Source organism: Dromiciops gliroides, chromosome 4 (genome assembly GCF_019393635.1).
Source record: "Dromiciops gliroides isolate mDroGli1 chromosome 4, mDroGli1.pri, whole genome shotgun sequence".
Taxonomy (NCBI): Eukaryota; Metazoa; Chordata; class Mammalia; order Microbiotheria; family Microbiotheriidae; genus Dromiciops; species Dromiciops gliroides.
In genome coordinates, this window is record NC_057864.1 from 400592882 (window position 1) to 400616170 (window position 23289).

General features: G+C 41.9%; 1 protein-coding gene across 2 annotated transcripts in view; it reads right to left on the reverse strand.

The window, feature by feature from the left end:
* Nucleotides 1-2290: 2290 nt before the first annotated feature.
* Nucleotides 2291-23289, reverse strand: part of EZR (ezrin) — a 74117-nt gene continuing 53118 nt past the window's right edge. For both annotated transcript variants that reach the window (XM_043962467.1, XM_043962468.1), the window contains 8 exons: nt 22312-22458; nt 14367-14463; nt 9836-9999; nt 8545-8675; nt 6952-7112; nt 6305-6397; nt 4398-4649; nt 2291-3135 (listed from right to left, as the gene is read on the reverse strand). In XM_043962467.1, coding sequence (XP_043818402.1) covers nt 2971-3135; nt 4398-4649; nt 6305-6397; nt 6952-7112; nt 8545-8675; nt 9836-9999; nt 14367-14463; nt 22312-22458 — 1210 coding nt within the window. In that variant the 3' untranslated portion in view covers nt 2291-2970. The remainder of the gene's footprint in view (nt 3136-4397; nt 4650-6304; nt 6398-6951; nt 7113-8544; nt 8676-9835; nt 10000-14366; nt 14464-22311; nt 22459-23289) is intronic.

Here is a 23289-nt window from a genome sequence, read left to right on the forward strand (position 1 = left end):
TGTCTGAGGTGGGATTTGAACTCAGGTCTTCCTGAATCCAGGGCCTTTGCTCTATCCACTGTGCCACCTAGCTGTCCCAATCCCCTACCATTTTGCAAATGGGTGGCATGCCCAGGGTCATACAGCCAGCATATGAAAGAGGCTTGAATCACCATCTTTTTGACTCTAGAGGCCCCCCTCTCTATCCACCATACCATGCTACTCCTTGATCATCTAACTTTGTAATAGTCAAGAAGCCTTCATTGAAAACCTTTCTTACCTCATTCAGCCAACAACAGCTCAAATTGAAGAACCAGTGTGGCTTAGACCTTATCCTTACAATTAAAATTTTATGTCCTAAAGTCCTTTCCGGGTTGAATTTATGGACAAAAATGATATTAAACTAAAGCAGCACTTGGCAAAGATAAATCAATTTCTTTTTATAAAGGACTGTGGAATACATTCCTACAACAGCCTAAAAGTCGGGGGCACACAAAAATCCCAGCTAGCATGTGCGGTCCCTCTCAACACATTTACTTTCCCAAGTATAAATGTGAACAATCACCAACCCCTGATGCATGTGGAGAACTAATTTTCATAATCTTTTCTGTGTATATTTAACTTTAGCTTGCCAGTCATTATTGATGAGTGAAAATAATGTTATCATCTAAGTAAATCTCAAGTCACTGATCTCTTCTCACAGGCAAGATTGTACTGGTAAGAGGCCCATTGGGAAGTGGTTGAATATCAATAAATGTCCAATAACCATTGTGATCTCACTAGCAAAACATCCAAATATGTAATTGACAGAGGCCCAAGGTAACTTTTATTATGAACATTTGAAAGGGAAGAAAACTTTCTGAATATTCAATCTACAGTGCCATGGATGGTTCTTTGTAGGGGCATTTTTTCTTACTCTTTATCCCCAAACACAATCAAGCACTAATGAGCCACCTTTCACTTTCAAATTCATGTAATATTAAGAACCTATGCTATCCAGAAATGCACTACAGGTGGGCCCCTGTCACATTTTAAAAAAAATTTGTCCTACAGATCTCCATTAGGGTAGAACCAATTGCATGTTTTAAATAATAATAACAAACCTTTATATAGTCCTTGTGCTAAGCACTTTAAGGATCACAGAGTGTCTAATGCCACATTTGAACCCAGATCTTCCCGATTCCAGGTCAAGTGCTCTATCCACTGCACCACCTAGCCACCCCCTAATTATAATCATAACTTTAAATAGTACAAATTCAAATATATATGATTACATTAGGGAGCATTCATTATTACCACTAATTGAGACCTAGCTATAATTAAGGGTTAGACCAATGTGGAATTGGCTACCACCTTAGGAAGCACTAGATGCCCCATCACCAGAGGTCTTCAGCCAAGGGTTAGATAATCCTTTGTTGTGTGCATTGTGATAGCCATAGAACTCCTTTCCACCTCTGAAACTCCGATGTGCATCCATCACAATCCAGCTGGGTCCAATCCCTAATAGAGCACTGATATTTGGCAAAAACCACACTCAGGTCAATAAAAGGGACTCCCCCCCCCCCACCCCAAGAGGCAATCAAACATCAAATGCTATGCATCACCTTGCAGATCTTTTATTTTGAGTGTATGAAGTGCAGAAGACATCTGCATATGATGTTTTAACTTAAAAAAGACAAAGCACGAGGAGGGAGTCGGTGAGGAAGCAGGGCTGACAGTGCACCACAGCTGATGAGCTAATGGCTTTCCAGAGATGAGATAGGGAAGGGAAGTAGGTCATAGTAACGTTTTCCTTGTCAGAATACAAAGATGACACACAGGATTAAACAGTCCCTTCATGACTGGAGTCTGAATTGTTATTAATCAACATTGTCTCTTAAAAAATTAGAAGCTCTGTTAGAAAAAAAGTAAAGTGTTTATATATATATATATATGTGTGTGTGTATATATAATGAATCACATGCAAGAAGAGCACAAATAAAAAAAAATCATTTTACAAACGTGATTACATCGAGTAATCAGTCTCCCGACTCCCATCACAGTACATTAGATTTAAGTACCTTGTCTAAGTGTTTTTTTTATATTTAATTCCTTTATTATTCTGTAAAAGGTAACAAAATATACAGAACAAAACTTTCCCTTTTTAAAACTAATGTTACAACCCATATTTATTATCACTTATATTTATATATAAATACTACACTCTATTGCTGATCATTAATTAAGCCAGAGTATAACACATTAGGTGAATAGAAATCCAAAGTAAACCTAACTTGTCATGCAAAATAAGGTATCAGAGTGTGTTCTTATATTGTTCCTTCTGAGGGATCACTGCAGGAATGTTTGCTGTTTTTTTTTTTTTTTAAACTAAACCAAGTTACCTGAAGCGGGAAAAAGAGATCATTTTGAGGAAGGAGGGGATTCCTTTTTTTTTAAATAGACAAATCTTTCAAAATCAGCACTTTAGAAACATGGATAGGTCTTGCATAGGATGGAAAGTGAAGGAGGCACTTCTTAGGCTAATTTCTTTGAATTAAAAAAACAAAAACAAAACCCAACACAGAGAGAAGACAATCAAGGAATGGCACTGTGTCTGGCCACAATGTGGTTTTCTTTAATTACGCTCAATCTCGATGCATCACACATCCTAGCTGGAAGTGCTGTCTACCACTTTATCGGCTTTATAGGCACCCATTCTCACACACCCATCCTGCTGCAGGCCTGTTTGGCACTAGCATACAAAGGGGAAGTTCTCTAGGTATCTCTCCAACCCCACTACCTACCCTGCTCCCCCCACCCCCAAGAATATCCCCACCGAATAGTTACTCTCTCCATCAGAGAACCTGGAATATGGTAGGGAATTTCTAGATTGATAGGATACTAAAAAAGACATATTTTTGACTTGTCATACAGTGACCCCCCTCAGAAAAGTCAATGTGTTCAGATCTGCCTTTTCCCATAGTCCTGCCCTCTTAGCTGCACAGTGCGTTTTTACATGGCTTCGAACTCGTCGATTCTCTGCTTTGTGTTGCCCTGCCGGATCTGTCTCAGGGTCTTGTACTTGTCCCGTCCTTGTCTCATGTTCTCGTTGTGGATGATGTCATTGTGGGTCCTCTTATTCTCATCCCTGGCCTGGGACAGCTCGTTTGTCAGTGTCTGAAATGTTAAGAAACATGGTCAGGTAAATGACATGGTGGTGCTTCAAAATATCTCATTTGATTGCAGCAAATGAATTATAGTCTACAGGGATTTGTTGTTAAGGTTCAGTTGTGTCAGACTCTTAGCGACCCCATTTGGGGTTCTCTTGGAAGAGATACTGGGAGTGGTTTGCCATTTCCTTCTCTAGTTCATTCGACAGATGAGGAAACTGAGGCAAACCGGGTGAAGTGACTTGCCCAGGGTCACACAGCTAGTGTCTGAGGACAGATTTGAACTCAGGTCTTCTGACTCCAGATCCAGCACTCTATCCACTGTGCCACCTAGCTGCCCTCTACAGGGAATATCATTCTCATTTTAGAGATGAGGAAACAGGTTAAGGGGCTTGCTTGGGGCCACGTAGCTGGTATCTGAGGCAGGATTCAAACCAAGGTGTTCCTGACCCCCAGCTCTGGCACTAACGATGCTGCTGCTTTAAGGCCCAAACATGACAGCTGACTTTTAGACATCCCAGATGAGTGACTAGACAGCTTGGGCTCTCTCGGCAATCGAGAAAGAACAAGCAAAGCAGAGAAGCCATTGCTAAAGTAGGAGGTCACTGCTGGTCTGCTTGTTATCTCTACCAGCTCAAGAGAAATTGCATGGGCTACATTCAGAAAAGAGAAGGGCCTTCACTGCACATGGAGAGGAAAAGCATGACACTATGGCATATGACATCAGATGGGGGCCCTGCTGGTTTTGGGGAAGTGTTTCCCGCTCCTTTTCTTTTTTCCTCTACTTAAAAAATTATTTTTACTTTTTGTTTAAAGCTCCCCCCAAGTCTTTAAAAAATAAAAATTATTTCTTAAAAAGTTAAAATTTTATAAACATTAAATTTTATAAAAAATATTATTTTATTAAAATTCAGTCCCCCTCTTTTAAAATCTGTGTTAACAAGGAATCATTAACTGGATGGGGAGGAAAAAATATATTTGGAAACACATGTCCCCCCCCCCAAAAAAACCTTCCTTTTTCACCAATTCATTCGTTTATTTATTTAATTTTGATAAGCTCCATCATAATTTGCATGGTAGGCAGCCATCTCTATCTTATGAATGGGGCTGAGATTTTGTTTAAGAAAAAAAAAAGTGGTGGGGAACCAATAAAAAAATTGTTGCCATTTTTAGAAAGTGATGGGCAGAAGGTGGGCACACACAGCTCCCCTTTTCATAGCTCTCTGACTTTAATAATCTAACAGCCTCCACCAACACCTCTGCTCTGACCTGCAGCTGAATCTGCACACGCTTATTCTTCTCAGCTTCAGTGATACGTTCCTCTTCATTTCGGTCGTCCATGATGCCCTCGCTGGAGAACTCGGCACTGTAACCACTGTCCTCAGTCCCTTCATCCTGCAAGTTCTCGTGCACGTGGTAGTTCACGGGCTCATACACAGGAGGTGGTGGCGGTGGAGGGGCAGTCATCACCTGGTGAAGCTCTTCCTTGGTCTTGACAAGATCATCTTGGGCTTCCCTGGCCTTTAAAAACAAATTAACAAATATGAGATCCCCTCCCCTCCAACCTCCAACAGGATCCTTGTGGTCTGGCCTGGTTTTCCCTACAGAGTTCTTCCTTTAAGAACCCCAGAGCCTTGCTAAAAGAGTAAGAAATGATTCGCCTGCCCCCCCCTCCCCCAACTCCTTGTTTTTATCTAAGAAAGAGAGTCAGGAGTTATCTGAGGCTTAGAAAAAATGGTTTTTCTCCTTTTATTCCTAGCATTGCAGCAATCACCGTTTTCTTGATATTTGGAGTAATGCCATAACAGCTAATTTAAAATATCTAGACACTATTTTTCCTTAGGCCCTATGCCCATAATTATTTGCATAGTGACCAGCCATCTCCACTCTACGGTTGTGGTTGAGATGAAGGATTTTGCTAACAAGATGGAAGTAAAGTGAGTCTGGACCAGAATATTATATATATGGTGTTTTCAGGGTCAAAAGATGAGAGGGTAAAGGAGAAGCAACAGCCCCCTCCTCATCTCAGTCGGTAATGACCTCCTCCCCTTTCCCTACAAAGCCCTTACTTGCCCTGCTCTGATGGATTTATTGATCATAATTATTCATGTGGATGTCGTAATCCTCTACTAGACCAGAAGCTACATGAGGGCAAGAACTGCATCTTACTAAACACCCCACTCCCACCCACTTTATTTATCATGATACTCTGAACAGAGGATGTATTTAATAAATGTGCCTTAAATTAAAATGAACCGAGAAACCAGCCAGGAGAACAAGAGATGAAAGGCTGTGGAACAAGATGAAGGGTGGTGTTGGAAGAGAGGGGACTAGATGGCATAGATGTGAGGGGAAGAGACTTCTTAAAATGCCTCCTTGGGTGGGACCTAGATTTAGAGTATCAGATGCCTGCCTTCCATGAGAGCAAGTGAAGCATATGAAACAGAGACTATGGACATTTAGGAATTGCTATTATTTTCTTGATCATTAATTTCCTCATTATATCCTAACCAATTTTCCCTAGTTAACATTTCCTAATTTCCTGCCTCAAGAGGTAGGGGGCTCATCACTGGAGGTCTTCATTTGGAAGTTGGATAACCACTTGTTAGGATTATTATTGAGGGGTGGGTGGGCAGACACACTCCAGCTCCAGGATGGAATTAAATCAGAGCACCTCAGAGGTGCCTTCCATCCCTGGAATGCTATGATTCTATAATACAAGAAAGAAGGGAGATTCTGTCAGGGGCCCCTGTGAAGAGAAAAGCTGGATTCAAAATTAAATTCCTTGTCAAAACCAGTTTTGATCAGAGTTAAACAGTGCAAAGCATGTAAGACCTTTAAAAGGGACTTGGCAAAACCCAAAGCAAAGTAGGTGGAAACCAAATAATAAGTTCCTTATTCTTTGGCTAATCTAGTCCATTTAGTCATTCCAGTAAGGATTTCTGCTTGGGTAATACAGTAACATCTGAGGTTGTGAAATGTCCCAGCCCGTTTGAATGGGAACATGCCCATTCTGCTCTGACACCGTTCTCCATTTAAATGCTGGACACAAGAGATGGACAAGGGATTCCTGGCTGGGCTTCAAGCACCCAGAACGAGCTGCCTCCCCTCCCTTGCTAGTGAGCGTTGGGGGTGGCCGGGACAATGAAGAAGAAGGGAAGCCCCTCCCCCCTTACCCTGAGCTGCCATTCTTCAACCTCATCCTCTTTGCGCCTCCTGGCCTCTTCTAGGAGAGCAATCTTGGCGGTGTATTCAGCAAGTTCTGCAGCCTGGTGAGAAAGGACTAAAATTATACCAGGAATCCCTTCCACAGAGTCCTTTTGTGAATGAACATCCAGAACCAGGATTGCATGTTTTGGTGAATGGTGTCTATTGTGACCAAAAACTCACTCACACTCATTCTTTCATATTCTCTCTCTCTCTCTCTCTCTCTCTCTCTCTCTCTCTCTCTCTCCCCCACCTCCCTCCCTCCCTCCCTCCCTCCCTCCCTCCCTCCCTCCTCCCTTTGGCTAACAGAGGCCATTCAGACACCCAAGGGCATCTTGGAGAGATTGTGTTTCCCCCAGTCCAACACCTTTTCACTTTCCTCTGATTCTTCTACACCAAGGACGATCTCGGGCCCCAGCAAGTTCTATTCTAAGAAGATGAGACACCCTCCTAGATGTACTCTAACACTCTCCACCCCCATTGATTCTTTATTTCAAAGGGGATCATGTTACAAAACCCAGATAAAAATGATTATAAGGCAGGTGTCACTTTTTTTTTCATCCTAAGTGGCAGCCCCTTTATAATTTAGCATCTTGAAACTCAGGTTAATTCCTACCAGCTGCTCCTGGCTCTTTATCTGATCCACAGCTTGTCTCTCCAGTTCTTCCTTGGCCCGCAGAGCAGCCACACGGTCAGCCTCAAGGCGCTCAGCCTCTTCCTGGGCTCTTTTCCTCTCTTCTTCCAGCTGAATGGCTTTCTGGATCTGATCGGAGAGCTCTACAAAAAACAAACAAGAAAACCCAGCCCACGATCGTAAGTAGCCAAAGTCAGCAGAGTGGCTACCCTTTTCCCAGGCCATGAGCTATCATTAGCTGATTTCTCCCAGAAAAACATGGTAGGAACACACTTATTCTCTTCCCATCATCACCAACGAAAGGCTTTCAGAAATAACAACAAAAGCCTCCCACAAAATAGCATGGAGCCACAGGCACCTGTGTTCGAATCCCAACTCTGACACTTACTAGCTGCGGGGTCATGGGAAAGGCATTTAACAATTGGGCCTTAGGTTCCTCCTCTGTAAAATGAGAGGGTTGGACCTGAAAACTTCCAAGGTCTTTTCCAGCTCTCAATCTACAAGCGTATGAAATCTTATCTTGGTCATGTGTACTTACTAGCCCATTTACAAAAGTACACTTATTCTGATGTCTGTAATTAATACAGTAGGCATCTATGGCAATTATGTGTGTGTATGTATGTGTGTATAACTATAAGATATTATATATCTTCATGTATGTATATGTGCATATCTTATATAGTTATTATATAAATATCCTATATGTGTGTATGTGTACACACACACACACACACCCCCCTTACTATACACAAATGTGAACAAACCAAAGTCCTGACAAAGCACTTGAATGCACAATAAATCCTGTAGTGAAGTTCTTTGCATAGCAAAGAATCTTTTTATAAGGCAAACACACTCAAATTTATGTGGAACTTATAAAAGATTTGTGTGTGTTTGTGTGTGTGTTTAAAGAGAGGGGATATCTATTCTTAGAAAATAATACCTCATTTTCAGACATGACTGATAAGATTTAATGAAGAATTCTCTGCCAAACAAGCCTGTGAGTACAATTACCCATTTTACAATAGGAAAAAACAAGGCTCAGAAGTGAAGTGACCCTGCCTACACAGGTAGTAAATACCAGCTGGGCCTCCAACTCAGTCTTTTTGACCCTAAGATCCAAGTTCATAACACCACGCCTCTTTCAAGTCAACAACAGGTCAAGGAGCATTTATTAAATGTCCACTATGTGTTAGGCACTGTGCTAAACTCTGGGGATACAAATAGATGCGTGAACAGTCCCTGCCCTGATGGGGCCCATAAACTGAGCTAGAAGACAGCACGTAAGCAACTATGTACAAAGAAGACATGTACAGGATGCTGTCCCCGTCTCTGTCTCTCCTTCTTCTCTTCTCTCCCATCTGTTTTACTTTTGTGTCTTTCTTTCTCTCTCCTTCCTTCTGTTGCTCTCTCTTTCTTCCCTCTCTTCCTGTTTTTCTTTCCTAGTTGCTTCTCCTCTTTCTCCTTTTCGTCTTTATCTTTCTTCTCTGTCTGTCTCTCCTCCCCCGTCTCTTTCCACCGCTCCGCTCCCCATGACAGAGGATAGCTCAACTGTACATATGCTGGAAGCCTCCTTACCCTTCTCTGCTTTCCTGGTCTTCTGTTCATAGTCCTGAAGCCTCATCATCAGCTCTTCCTTCTCTCGCAACATCTGCTCCTTCTCCCGTTCAACAGTCTCTCTTCTCTTCTTCTCAGTTTCCAGCTGCTGCCTATTGGCAAGAGGAAGGGGGAGAGAGAAGCTTCAGCTTGAGAAGGAAAACCACAGAAACCTTGATTCTTCTCAACCCTGTGGGATACTTTCCTTTCTCACATGCCCTGTGGCCCTTCGTGTCTTTTCTCCTGAGTGTGGAAGGACACCCCCATTTCAAAACCAACCTCGCCAATAAAGCCCACCCTCATCTCGGTCTGTAATTAAAGTGATCCTTAGACCTTCCTACACTCTCTCATCTCCTATCTTTGGGCATTCAGCTTCCAGGGCAGTCAGAAGGAGTTAGCTCTCAAGTCCCATATCTTTGGTTTAGAATATTTTTTGTTTTGTTTTGTTTGTTTTTTGGATGGGGCAATGAGGGTTAAGTGACTTGCCCAAGGTCACACAGCTAGTTAAGGGTCAAGTGTCTGAGGCCAGATTTGAACTCAGGTCCTCCTGAATCCAAGGCTGGTGCTTTATCCAGTGTGCCACCTAGCTGCCCCCTGGTTTAGAATATTAAATCACAGTAGATACCATAGGGCATATGGTAGGCATGTGGCTCTTCTGGACGGTGGTGATTGCCAATGGGTTTCCAGTCCCAGAGACATGAACATCCCTACGTTACTCAGAGAAAATCAGAGCGGCTCCATTTTACCAACTAGCAAACAAGGTCTAGGGTGCTCCCAAGACCACATAACTATTTAGTGGTGTTGTCATGACTGGCATTCCAGTCTCCTGACTCCTTGAGTTCAGTGAGCAGGCCTGTCTATGTTCTAGATATGTTTGGCTAGAAGCCTTTATTGGATGCTTCCTATATGCAGGACACTGTGCTAAGCCTAGGGGATATGTATACAAGCAGGAAGTTAGCCCCTACCTTCAAGAAGCTTACATTGTAATAGAGGAAGACAAAACACAAAAGAGGGCTAAAAGGCGGGGTGTGTGTGTGTGTGTGTGTGTGTGTGTGTGTGTGTGTGTGTGTGTGTGTGTGTGTTGGGAGGGAGAGAGAAAGCAGTGTTAGGATGATATCTGTCAAAGGAGAAGGCTGGTTTTGAGATAGCCTCCAAGTTTTAAATCCATGATCCCACAATCCACATCGGGATATCTCTAGCTTCATTCTGATCTCATTCTCTATCCTTGCACACCAGGTGCACCGCAGGCCCTTCCTTGGCCCCCACAGCTCACCTCTCCAGTTGTTTCTGGTGCTTCTCTTCTCGTGCTTGGGCTTTCATCTGCTGTACCTCAATGGTGTCTGGCTTTCTACGGCGCATGTACAGCTCGTGGTTCCCCATACAAAGCTGAAGGATCCGCTTATTAATCCGGAGTCGAGGTGCGTAAAATATAAAGTCCTACAAGACAAAACAGAATTCCTCTTGTGATCTTCAATCCCTTTTCTGTCTTCTAAATCACAAGCGTCTCTTAAGATGCTAAGAGACTGAAAGGGGTATGGATGCAAGAGAAGCTCTCCTGCTTTCCGGAGGGAGGAAAATGGCGCCAACCCCAAAGCAACAGATGGAGAGAGAGAAGTGGAATTTCTTACTGGGTTTCTTCCACTATTAGGAAACCTAAACTCTCTGGGATGAGAGTGAGCAAGCTCACAAAATTCACAGGGAAATGTCCTCTGTTTGACTGTGGCTTCTTGAGGACAAGGGACCCTCTTTGATTTCTATTTTACCTCAATACAACCTTAACATGTTCTACGTATAATGGATGCTTGCTCAGTAAGTAACTGTCTTCGTTCTTTAGCAGGAAAGGGATTCCTTAATCAGAATTTTAAGAGCCAGAAAGGAATGTTGTGCTCTAATTAAGGCAGGGACAGACATCTAAAAGCACCTGTTTTCCAACTTCCGACCCTATCCTAGCATCAGGCTCAGTTTGACTGAAAGGAAGAAGTAGAGAGTAGTGACTAATGTTTTAGTTACAGAAACAACCATATTAAGGTAAAAACACTTCAGTCTAGTTCCTTTTCTACTTCTCCTTATAACCACAGGGTTGTATACACACACACACACACACACACACACACACACACACACACACACACACACACCATCTGAGGAAATACAAGGTACCTAATGAGATGGAAAGATCTACACCATACAAATTACTACTAGACTGAGACATTATTGGCAATATCAGAAATAGAGAGAAGCAACCAATCACATAGAAGTCTATTTAGATTCTTTTTAAAAATATTTTTTAAAAAAATTCTATGTGCTGGTAATAAGGGGCTAGATGTTATTGTAACACCAATCCCAGAAAGCTCTCACTCCTGATCTTTCTTGGGAAAATCTCTTTCTGGAGTTTCAAATACTTGGATTAAGTCATTAGGCTTCCTGAGTTGGTGTCTGAGAAGCTGGGTGAAAACAGGTATTTTTATTACCTACCTACATTTTATTACACAATAAGATTGTATTATAGCTTCATGGTCATGTGTCATAAATGAGCCCTAAGAGTGACTAATGAGAATATGCAAAGAACTACCTAGTCTTAAAAAAAAAAAAGCACAAATGGACCAGAACTAAGGACTGACATGAGACTTTTTATTAACTAAAAGGCTTCCAAGAACCAACGTTGCACCTCTATGGCAGCCAGTCCCCTAGAGCGATTAGGGGATTGACCAGTCTTTGACCTGAAGTAGAAGAGTTGAGCAAACACACAATAGAAACCTCTGGAGGCAAAACTACCCAACATGCTTTTCTTATAATCTCTCCAGATACCTAGGACATGCTTTCTACATTCACTTAGAGGGACTAACACTGTCCTTGGGAAAGGGACTTCCAGATAGGAAAATCCATGGAAAGTGAATCCAGGAGCTTGAAGACAACCACTTAAGAAGGAAAAGGAATTAGAGAAACATTCTCAAAAATAGGATGGTCCCAAGCCACTAGGAAATTTCTGGGTTATTCTCCTAGGTTACCCTTCTCATGCCAATGAGTATAGCCATGGGCTCTTTTCTGGTTTTGTAACAAGTTTCTTGGTCTCAGACCTCCCCAAAAAATGTGGCAGCAGCCTAGATGTGCCCTTGTAATGGTAACCACAGACTTCAAAGTTCACTGCTGTGTCAGAGCCAAGCCAGGAACAGGGTGCCTCTAGAATAATGAAAAGTTTTCCCTTTTGGAACAAAGGGTCAAAAGTTGTTAACTGGTTAGCACTGCTTAGTACTCAGGTACTGCTACTCAAACTCTGAAGCCAGCAGGATAACTGCCTTTTTCATTTTTTTTTTTTTTTAAACAGAGAGTCCATCTCTCCTGAGGGCATCTTACATGTGGCATAGTCAGAATTCTCTCTAATAAACTGACTAGAAAGAAGACAGAACATCTATACTAAGGAAGGAAACCCCCACCTTTGTCAAAAGGAGTTAGGCTCTACAGGCAGGTACCCCTCACCTGGCCTGTTCTCAGTGGTTCAGTGAAATATAACACATTTGTAAGCTGAGGAGCTGTGCTGAGCAGCTGACTTTTAATAAGGAAATGCCTCGTCATTAGCAAAAGCATGACTGGGGGAAAAATGTCTGTTGCAACTTTCTGTGGCTGCAAGACAATGGCTCATTTGTACGCAGACAGGGAAACTTACTGGACCTTGTGTACTTGGACTCTGCATAAGCCAGTCGAGATCAGGAATCTTACCATGGCATGCACAATGTTCATCTCCGAGATTCTATTTTTGTATCTTTGAGATAAAGAGCTAAACTCAAAAACCTTACTTTCCACTGCCCACTATGCAAAAGCTTTGAAAGGAGATGGTCTATCTCCATACTGACTCATCTTGATGTTGTAAAAAGCCACAAAAAGAGCTGGGGGGGTGGTGGTGGTGGAGAAATCACCTAGGCAACAGTGAGAGGTAGTACACATGACTTGGTCTGAAGGGTCATTATTATAATGTATACTCCAAATCTGAAACAATCTTCTGGGAAGAGAAGGAAGAAAGAAAATGAAGGTAGGATGAAAGAAAAGGAAGAAAGGAAGGACGGGAGGGAGGGAGGAAACCCTAAGGAATGTGGTCCACATAGAGAACTAGAAGTAGAAACTGAAGAGCTTGGGTTCAAATTTCCAGTTCTGCAATTTACACAGTACCCTAATGACTTTCCCAGTTTTGCTTTCCCTCCCTCAGTTTCCATCATGAATAATACCACTAAACTTCCACTAACCTTGCTCAGAGGGATGCTGTAAATTAATGTGGACTGCTCCTGTGGAGCTGATATCCTGGCATTAAATACTGCTTTAATTTTAAATAACTATGTTACTAACAGTGGAGTTCCCAAACAGCAGGAAGGATTTTCAATAAAGAAGAAAATACCTTCACCAACTATGTCAAGACATGCTGATTTTCAATTCTGCTGTGCTGACACGAAGAGAAAAAAGTAATTTGACAATAGCACTGTGTTCTTTCTTGAGCGGGTTACCATTCCTAAGCAATACCCAAATCTCAAGAGGGTAAATAAATACCCAAGGCATGGACCACAGCCCACGTTTGCCTTCATAAGCTTAATGCTGTAACTAAGGAACCAAAATCACACAAGGACACCAAGTCTTTTTCCTTCGTTACAATTTTGGTAAAATACAAAACGGGCATTAAAGGAACTGGCTTTGTTCATGGGAGGATTATAAGCAGTTTTCAGCTGCCAGATGTTTATTTGTTAAATAATTACTAATGCATATTAGATAACAAATTTAATAGAGCATGATTAATAATAAAATAGAATGCTCAATAATTAAATAATAAATAAAATGCACATCATATGTTGGATTTAAAAGTTCAGAGAAGCACTAAGCAAAAATTTGCCCATGTCTTAGGAAAGAATGCACAATAAACAAACCCAAATAAAACATTATCTCAATATACACCAGTCACAGATCAGAGCTCATGTAGTTGGAAGAAGCCATATCCATCTAAATTGGAGTTCGTGGATCCTCAAGAGTTCCATGGATAGTTTTTAGGGGGTCTGTTAATTTGAATGGGGGCGGGGATCACATTTATTTCAATATCATTGGTTTCCTTTGTGTTTTACTTTATACACTGAAAGACATTATTCTGAGAATAATCTCTGACTAGGCCAACAAAGGGGTCTAGGTTAGGAATCCCTGCTCTAGTCAAAGCATAAGCCAACCCCTTGGGACCCACCATACAGAGAAACCGGGAGGTTTTCTTTCCTCTTTTACAACCAGATTTTTCCAAAGTGAAACCCAAACTATAAGTCTGGTTCTTCTTAACTTAGTCAAGTTGCCTCCAAAAGCAAAATGTTCAAAGGTTTGTTGCTGGAGGCCTCATAGTCCAAAATCCACTTGAGTCCATGGCACTTCAACACAGATGCCCAGTGGAAAGAGTGGTTCCCAACCTCCAGCAAGACCAACAGTTATGAATTATCATCCCTGAGGCCCCACGTACCACAAGAGGATACTGATCATTTAGAAAAACTCTGCCTAGAGAGGCAATGATTCATTAAGAAGAAAAAGGCCATTCTGAACCAAAAACTAGGTTAATGGGGATGCTTAGCTCTCCATTAGTGTATGTTTTCCACTTCATCCTCATACCATAATGAGCAGTCATGCAGCACAAGAAGCCCTTTCTATATAACTGTGGTAGTATTATTCTCCCCACACAAGTGAATAGGCTAAGTCACCAGCTCCTTCTCAAATGTCAGAGCAGTCTCAGAACCTCATTTTTGCTTGGTGGACTAAAAATAAAAAAGTACCTCAAACCCAAGTTAACTTACAGGTGCCTTCTTGTCAATGGGTTTAATGACAAACTTTTTGTCATTGAAAGAGATGTTTCTGATTTCACTCCAAGGGAAGCCAATCTTGGGGGTCAATCTAAAAAAATAAAAAGAGGGAAAAAAAAGGTTAATACGCACTTATGAGTCTACTGAGTACAGCCCAGTCATTTCTCTACAGATGATTCCCCAAATCTCCCAAATGTTATATCAGTTCTACACCAACAAATATCTCCCGGACATCTCTATCCAGATGTCCAATAAGCATCTCAAACTAAACATGTACCAAAATGGAACTCATTATCTCCCTTTTAACCCCTACCCTTCTCATTCAAACTTTCATATTTCTCTTGAAGGCACCACCATCTTTGTTTGTTTGTTTGTTTGTTTTGTTTGTTTTTGCGGGGTAATGGGGGTTAAGTGACTTGCCCAGGGTCACACAGCTAATAAGTGTTAAGTGTCTGAGGCCGGATTTGAACTCAGGTCCTCCTGACTCCAGGGCCGGTGCTTTATCCACTGCGCCACCTAGCCGCCCCACCACCATCTTTTTAAGTCAGTTTGATTTGCAACCTTGGAATCATCTTTGGGTAGTCACTGTCCCTCAATTCCCATATCCAATCTAATGCAAATGTTTGCTGATGCTATACTTGACCATCTTTCATACCCATTCTCTTCTCTCTACTCACATAGCAGCCATTAAGTTCAAGACCTCTGGGACAGTGATACACTGTTGGCACAATTGTGAACTGATCTGACCATCTGAGAGCAATCTGAAATTATGCCTCAAAGCTATAAAAACCTGAGTATACCCTTCTACCCAGGAAAAAGGAAATGGGCCTCTATGTTCTGAAATGTTTATAGCAGCTCTCTTTGTGGTGGTGAAGAACTGGAAATTGAGGGGATGCCTAACAACTGGAGAATGGTGGAACAAGTTGTGGTATACGACTGTGATGGAATACTATTGTGCTGTAAGAAATGATGAGCTGGTTGATTTTAGAAAAACACGGAAAGACTTGCACAAAATACCGAAGAGCGAAATGAGCAGAACCAAGAAAACATCTTACATGGCAATAACAATATTATTCAAAGAGTAACTATGAACGACTAAGTTATTCTGAGAATTAGAAATACTCAAGTCTGTTACAAAGGGTCTATGAAGGGAATTGCTATCTACCTCCAGAGAAAGAAGGGATCAATAGAAGTATGCATAGTATGATTTTACGTGTGTGTGTGTGTGTGTGTGTGTGTGTGTGTGTGTGTATGAATGTATGTGAAATGATGGCCTTCTTTAGTGTAGGTAGAGGTTGGGAGACAGTTCAGAACTTAAAATGTAACAAAAAAATAATTTAATTCCTTATGAGTATTGTTTGTCTAAAAGACAAAGGTAGAAATAATCTCCATTTAGAAACGTGGCTAACATATCACCCATAGTAAGGGAAAGGATCATAGAATCAAAGAGACCTTGGAGATGATCTTTTCTTTTCTTTTTCTTTTTAGTGAGGCAATTGGGGTCAAGTGACTTGCCCAGGGTCACACAGCTAGTAAGTGTTAAGTGTCTGAGGCCGGATTTGAACCCAGGTACTCCTGACTCCAGGGCCGGTGCTCTATCCACTGCACCACCTAGCTGCCCCGAGATCATCTTTTCTAACTGCCTCATTTTGCTGGTGGGGAAACCAGGAAATGGGAAGGGTAAGTGATTTGCCCAAAGTCCCTCGGGGTAGGATGAATAGATTTAAGTACTTTGTTTTAATCTGGGCATAATATATTAAGATCTAAAGAAGGAAACTCATTTTCTTCTATGTATGCATAAACACAGGGTGTCAACAACCTATATTTGTCAATGGTATGAATCAGCATAACAGGTAGAAGGAGCTTAAAGGGAACACCTGATTTAACCTCTTGCCTTCATCATACATACATATAGTCACTGCCTGTGGAGTTTCTGTGGGAAGCCCACATCAGAGCTGGTAATGAGAAACAATGAACCATACCAGTGTTGCTCAATTTGCAATGGCATAATTAATGCCGTGGGATCAGGAAACGGCTGGTTTCTATGTATTCCTATTATTACATACTCCCTCTTCTCAAACATACGGAATTTCTGTTGCTATTCTTGGAAAAATTAGCTCATCGGGATAGTGCCATCATCTTTCCTGTTACTTGGTCGTGGGTCTGGGCAGCTTGCCATCAGTGGATCTCTGATGACTGGTAGCACCCTTTATCTGTGGCCTGCCCTTTTGAAAAAAAACCCATGAACAAGTATGAATTACAGCCCATAACCATTTATGAGCATGGTTTCAATGTCCAAAGTAGAGGACATGATCATGGCAGCCATATCTTTAAAAAAATGCTATTTCAGGAGCCAATATAACTCTTAGCCATAGCTTGGAAAAAAACAGAACAAAGTTTGGAAGGATTGTTTTTTTTAAAAAGGAGTTTATAGCGGGGCAGCTAGATGATACAGTGGTTAAAGCACCAGCCCAGGATTCAGGAGTACCTGAGTTCAAATCTGGCCTCAGACACTTGACACTTACTAGCTGTGTGACCCTGGGAAAGTCACTTAATCCCCATTGCCTTAAAAAAAAGGAGTTTATATTTATAAATGGCTTGTATTAAGAAGAGGCCCAAAGTTCTACTGCTAGAAATCTCATCCCTGCCCAATCAGATGCTTTAAAAAAGTGGTCATATCATAATGTGTAACAGAGTTAATGAGTGGGAATCATGAAGCATGGATATAGGATCATTGATTTAAGAGTGAAAAGGGACCTTAAAGATTAAGCCCAACTTCCCACCCCTATTTTTTTTAACCAAAGATGGAGAAGCAGAGAGGTTTTTAGTGAACACAGGTTGCAAATGACAAGGAGGGGCCCTGAATCTTGGTTCTCTAGAGCAGGGCTTCTTAAACTTTTTCCACTCACGATTCCTTTTCACCTGAGAAATTTTTACACAACCCCGGGTATATAAAATAGGTATACATAACCTTTTGCTGTTGCCAAATTTCCCACAACCCCCCCACATTCAGTTACATGACGCCATATGGGGTTGTGGTTCACAGTTTAAGAAGCTGTGCTCTAGAGGACTCCAATCCAACACTCTTGAATAAAGTTGGGTTGTTGGATCTAGGGCAATAATCGCAATTTTATATATAAGCAAGAAACAAAAATCTCGTTCAAATTTTAGAAAGAAAAAAAAAGAGGATGAGGTGTTGAAGCTAATTTACATGATGGTCTACTGGTATATGAAACTGGCTATTTGCCTATTCAATCCTCTTTGAGGCTCATGGCTCTTAGGAGGTACATCCAATGACATATACTGAGGCAGTCTGCACTATAAAATTCAATGTAATAAACATTTGGGTTTGTTTTTTTTTTGGTGGGGCAATGGGGGTTAAGTGACTTGCCCAGGGTCACACAGCTAGTAAGTGTCAAATGTCTGAGGCTGGATTTGAACTCAGGTACTCCTGAATCCAGGGCCGGTGCTTTATCCACCGCGCCACCTAGCCGCCCCATAATAAACATTTATTACACACCTACTTTGTGCCAGGCACTGTGCTAAGTGCTAGGGATATAAAAAAAGGGCAAAAGAATTGCCCTCAAGGAATTTACAACCTAATGGGGTAAAAACAACTGAGTAGCCATTTTCTTTTTGTAGGGCAATTGGGGTTAAGTGACTTTCCCAGGGTCACACAGCTAGTAAGTGTTAAGTGTCTGAGACCAGATTTGAACTCAGGTACTCTTGAATCCAGGGCCGGTGCTCTATCCACTGTGCCACCTAGCTGCCCCTGAGTAGCCATTTTCAAAGGAAAGTACAAGTAGCATTAACAAGGGCAGCAGGTGGGTCTCAGTGACGTCCCTACGTATTTGCTTTTAGAGGCAGCCAGGTAGTACAAGGTACTGCCAGAGCTGGCCCTGGAGTTAGGAAGACATGACTGAGTTCAAACCCTAACATTTGTTGGGTGACCCTGGGCAAGTTATTTAACTTTCATCTCCTCATCTATAAAATGTAAATAACAACAACTTCTATCTCCCAAGGTTGTGGTGAGATATTTATAAAGGGTCACCTGTTTCAAGTGCCATTTATACGCCAGATATTAGCATCATAGCCATTATTATTAATAATAACATAGCTATCAACAGGTTCAACTCATTTTTCCTTTATCTGAATGTCTTTGTTGTTGGAGCAATGAATTCCAAACATTTCGCTCAACATGACTACTGGCAATGGTCAGGGTTCTTGTGGTCTAGACCTGAGTTCACTGGTACTACCACTGAAAGCCCTCCTACCCATGCATGTTAGCAACAGTTCCGTAACTTCTAGTGTTAAGAATTGTTGGGGCAGCTAGGTGGCGCAGTGGATAAAGCACTGGCCTTGGATTCAGGAGTTCAAATCCAGCCTCAGATACTTGACACTTAACTAGCTGTGTGACCCTGGGCAAGTCAGTTAACCCTCATTGCCCTGCAAAAATTTAAAAAAAAACAAACAAAAAAAGAAAAGAATTGTCTAGAGCACTGATCAGGGTCACACAGTTGTGCAGTATGTATCAGAGGCAAGTTTGAAACCTAGACTTTTCCTGAGTCCAAAGCTAGTTCTTTATCCACTATGTACTGCTGCCTCTCTATTAGCAATGGCATATATGTATAGAGAGATATATATATGTTTGTATATGTATATGTATGTATGAGAAATTTACTGTTTAACATAACCTAACTTTAGGGAGCTCTCAATGCTCCTCAAGCCTGATTTTTAATCCCTTTGCTTATACCAGTGACCAAGTTTCCAAGGGCTTAGCATAGTGCCTGACACATAGTAGGTACTTCACAGACGTTCACTCACTGACTTCTCAACTCAGTTCAGTAGGAAAAGAACTTTGGTCACCAGGCTGATTCCAGTGAAGGGCGGGTTTAGAAATAAAAAAAGTAAGGTGTGTCTCAGGAGAGAGGAGAGAAAAAGAGGCAGAAGAAGCACGCTCACCCTGCTGTTAAAGCTTTTCAACTTGAGGAAAATACAAACCAAATAACAGAAGCATTGGTGAAACCGCCAAGCAGGGAGACTAGAGAGAGCAGAGAACAGAAAGGAGGTCTGAATGGGGCTCAGACTCTTACTCAGGAAAAGACAGAAACGCCTGTGGTTTGGGGGCAGTTATGAGCTGACATCAGCAAGTTCCTGCCTATGGTTATTATAGGCAGCTTGAATAACCTGTTTGGATAACTGTGGCTCCATGACAAAACCTCACCATTCAAGAAACGAAGCTTAAAGACAAGAGGCAGTGTCACTCTTCCAGTCCCATGATGGGTACTCTGAGTTTTCCCTTTCCTTCTGTGTCCTGTCCTCCTTAGAATGGAGATAACAGGAGGATGGTTCAGCCTCAAAGCCATTATTCCCTAACTTGGGTCTCCCTCACAATGAAATAGAAAAATCAAGACATTTGTCCCTCAACACCTGATTAAACCAAACCAAATGATGAAATTGAAAATTGTCCCCCTCTGCTCCTCCATGACATTTAGACCAGGGACAATGAAGCTCTCTTGTAACTGTTTTAGTGTGGAGGGTAACAGATGGGAGTGACCGAGAGGGAGTATGCATGGTACAGACGTAGGCTTTGGAATCAGAGGACCTGGATTCAAATGTCATTTATGCCTGGGTGACTCTGGGATATTTGTAAAATAAGGGGGTTGGAACTCAAGGACCTCTATACATCTCTTTCAGTTCTAAATCTAAGATCCTATTAATTTATTCACAGCAAAAATTGGGAGGAGCAGGGAAAGGACCTGAGTGGTTCTAAAGGCGTGGTACCTTTAGGACTAAGGCTGGAGGGATCTACCTTAGCCAACACCCTCATTTTACAGAAGAGCACAGAGCTAGAGGAGTGGGGTGTTCCTAAAATGGCCGTAGAGCGGTAATAACTCAAATTTCTGAAGCCTTATGTATGTCAAAGGACTCTTCCCCCTCAACAACCCTGAGAAGTCAGTACAAGTATTATTATTCCCATTAGACAGATAAGGTAACTAAGGCCCTGAAAGGTTTATAGGCTTGACAATTACTGTCAGTGCCAGGATTCAACTCAAGTCTCCCAGACTTGTCCCATTACACCATACCACCCCCAGAACAGTGAATCAGTAGGAATCGGGAGTTGTGATTCAGAAGGCTATAGGACCACATGTAAATCAAGTCTCTGAGCCTCAAACTCGTTTGTACATCGATGTTTTCATGTTGTCTCCCCCAGTGGACTGTGAGCTCTTTGAGAGCAGGGACTAGCTTTGGGGGATTATTTTCATTTTTTGCCTTTCTTTGTATTCCTAGCACTTAGCAAGGTGCTTAGTACATAGCATGTATTTAAATAAATGCTTAGTGACTGAGTGACTTTTCTGAAGGAATAACAAAAATGATAACTAACATCATAATAATATCAGTAACAGTAACAATATAGAAGCCAGGTAAGTGATTTACAGTCATTAGCTAACCCTGGGTGGTAGGTGCTATTATTACCCCCATTTTACAGATGAAGAAACTGAGAAAGTAGAGGTTTACTAGGAACTCATGCTCCCAATAGCCCCCCACCCCAACTCTAAGGGTAACATAGCTCTGAGCTACTGGAGGACAACAGGGTGTTATCATCTACATCTTGTTCCCTCCCCACCCTTTGTACCCCAAATCACTGTGGTCTGTAGCTCTCACAGCATCAAAGAATCTCAGATGCAGATGGGACTTCAGAGACCACTGAATCTCACCTGTATTTGATTGACAACCCACCTCAAATATGCCCCAAAAAGCTTTTGCATGAAGAGCTCCCAAGAAGGAAAGACATTTCACTTTGGACAGTACTGCTAAAAGTTCTTCCTTATTGTTTCAATCAAGCCTAACTCCGCCTCTTTATAACTTCCATCCACTATTATTAGGGCGAAGTGAAGAGAATAAGCATAATTCAGTGTCTACTATATGCAAGGCAACACAGTGCTAAACACTTGGGTTTGGGTCCAGACTTGTATTTCATTGAATGAATGAACAGAAAAAAATTATTATTGCATCAATATAGGGGATTTCCAGTGAGAAAACTCCCTCTAGCAATGTAAATGAACATCTGCAGAGCACCGAAAGCTTAAGTGACAAGCAGCCATTTCTTTACAGTCAGGACCTGAACCCAGTACTTTCTGATTCTGAGGCCAGTCTGCTATCTCCTCTGCCATGCTGCCTCTCCACCACTGGAGACACAAAGACAAAAACCAAACAGTCCTGGCCCCCATAAGCTAAATAACAAATGGAGAGCAAATGAGTAACTCCCAAAGTTTAGAGGGTTTAGATTAAGTGAGTATAATCTATTAATGCAATCATTTATATAGCCTTAAAGGTCTCTGATAACCCTCTGAATGTTAGATTGTCAATTCCTTGAGCGTAGGGATTATCTTTGGCTTCTTTTTGTATCCCCAGAATTTAGTACAATGCCTGGCACATAGCAGGTGCTTAATAAATGTTGTTTAACTGCATTAGCAGAAATTTGATCTAAGGGTTGATCTTGTAGGAAGCCTTCAGACGGTATGCTTTGCAGAAACTGCCTGGGTGGCAGCTGTACCTATAAGTTTTTGTGGTCAAACCCTATTCCATGGAGAATGAAAGGTGCAGGCAAACATTGCAGTGATGATCCACCTGCCCCACCCCCCCTCTTTTGCCCCATTCCACAGGCCCCCTAGGGCTACTCTTCTTTATTCCCTCCTTCAAACAAATGGGTCTACAGAATATTATCTAAACTCTAATGAATATATTGTATTTCCCCCCACCGCTCCATACAGAGCCAACATCAACAGAGAAGAGATCTTCAATAACAGCCCTTTCCCTGGATCATCTCAAAGCTGAATCAAGACCTTCATTCAGCCCCATTTGAGAGTGCTGGTTTCCCATCTGTTCCCCACTCCTACTACCTCATCAACTCAAAAACAGAAAAGTTTCAACTCACTTATCATCCTTCTCGTAAATATTCAGCCCAAGGGCATCCACTCCGAGCCAAAGGTCTGTTCCTTTTTTGTTTTTTATCTCAAAATAATTGATCCCATACATCTCCAAGTCCTGAGCAATCTTCAAATACTCCAGCATAGCATTATCTCTAGTTAGGGGAGATTAAAACACACACACACACACACATTAGATTAGTATAAAATTAATTTCACATTGTAATCCCAAGGATGATTTTGGCACTTCTTCCTTTACTGGTCATTCTTCACCCACCCCCTCTCTCCATAGCACTCAGGAAGAATGAAGTGAGGGCATCAGAATAGCAAGAATCCCAGGTGGGCAGGAATCAATGGTGGAAAAGAACAGAGGGGAGGACTGCTATAACTTTGAAGACCCAGTATGAATGATGTTGCCCATCCCTAACTTCGTAAAGGATTGCTCACTTGACAAATCAAGACAGAACCTCGTTGATGTCTTTATCGACTAGACAAAAAAGGTCTTTATTAAGTGATGAGGCACTATTTTAGCTGACTTAGCAGATTATTTCTTCTCTGGCCTCCATGGTGATTCCAGGGTGCCCACTGCTTTCCTCATTTATTATTGCAGACCACTCTCTTTTTTTTGTTGTTTTGTGGGGCAACAGGGATTAAGTGACTTGCCCAGGGTCACAGCTAGTAAGTGTCAAGTGTCTGAGGCCGTATTTGAACTCAGGTCTTCCTGAATCCACTGCTCTATCCACTGTGCCACCTAGCTGCCCCCGAAGACCACTCTCTTGCTTGTCCACCCCCCCCCAAGGTGGACATCTACTTGGGTCAGATGGGTTCAGCCATGCAGGTGCCACAAGCTATGGCTGCCCGCAACCTCATAAGCAAGACCCTTCCAAACTCTGAGCCTGGCTTTCAACAACAAAATGCTGCCAACATAGAGAAAGAGGGATGATAAATTGCACTAAGAAACAAAGTAGCGCACCATTTAAAAGAAC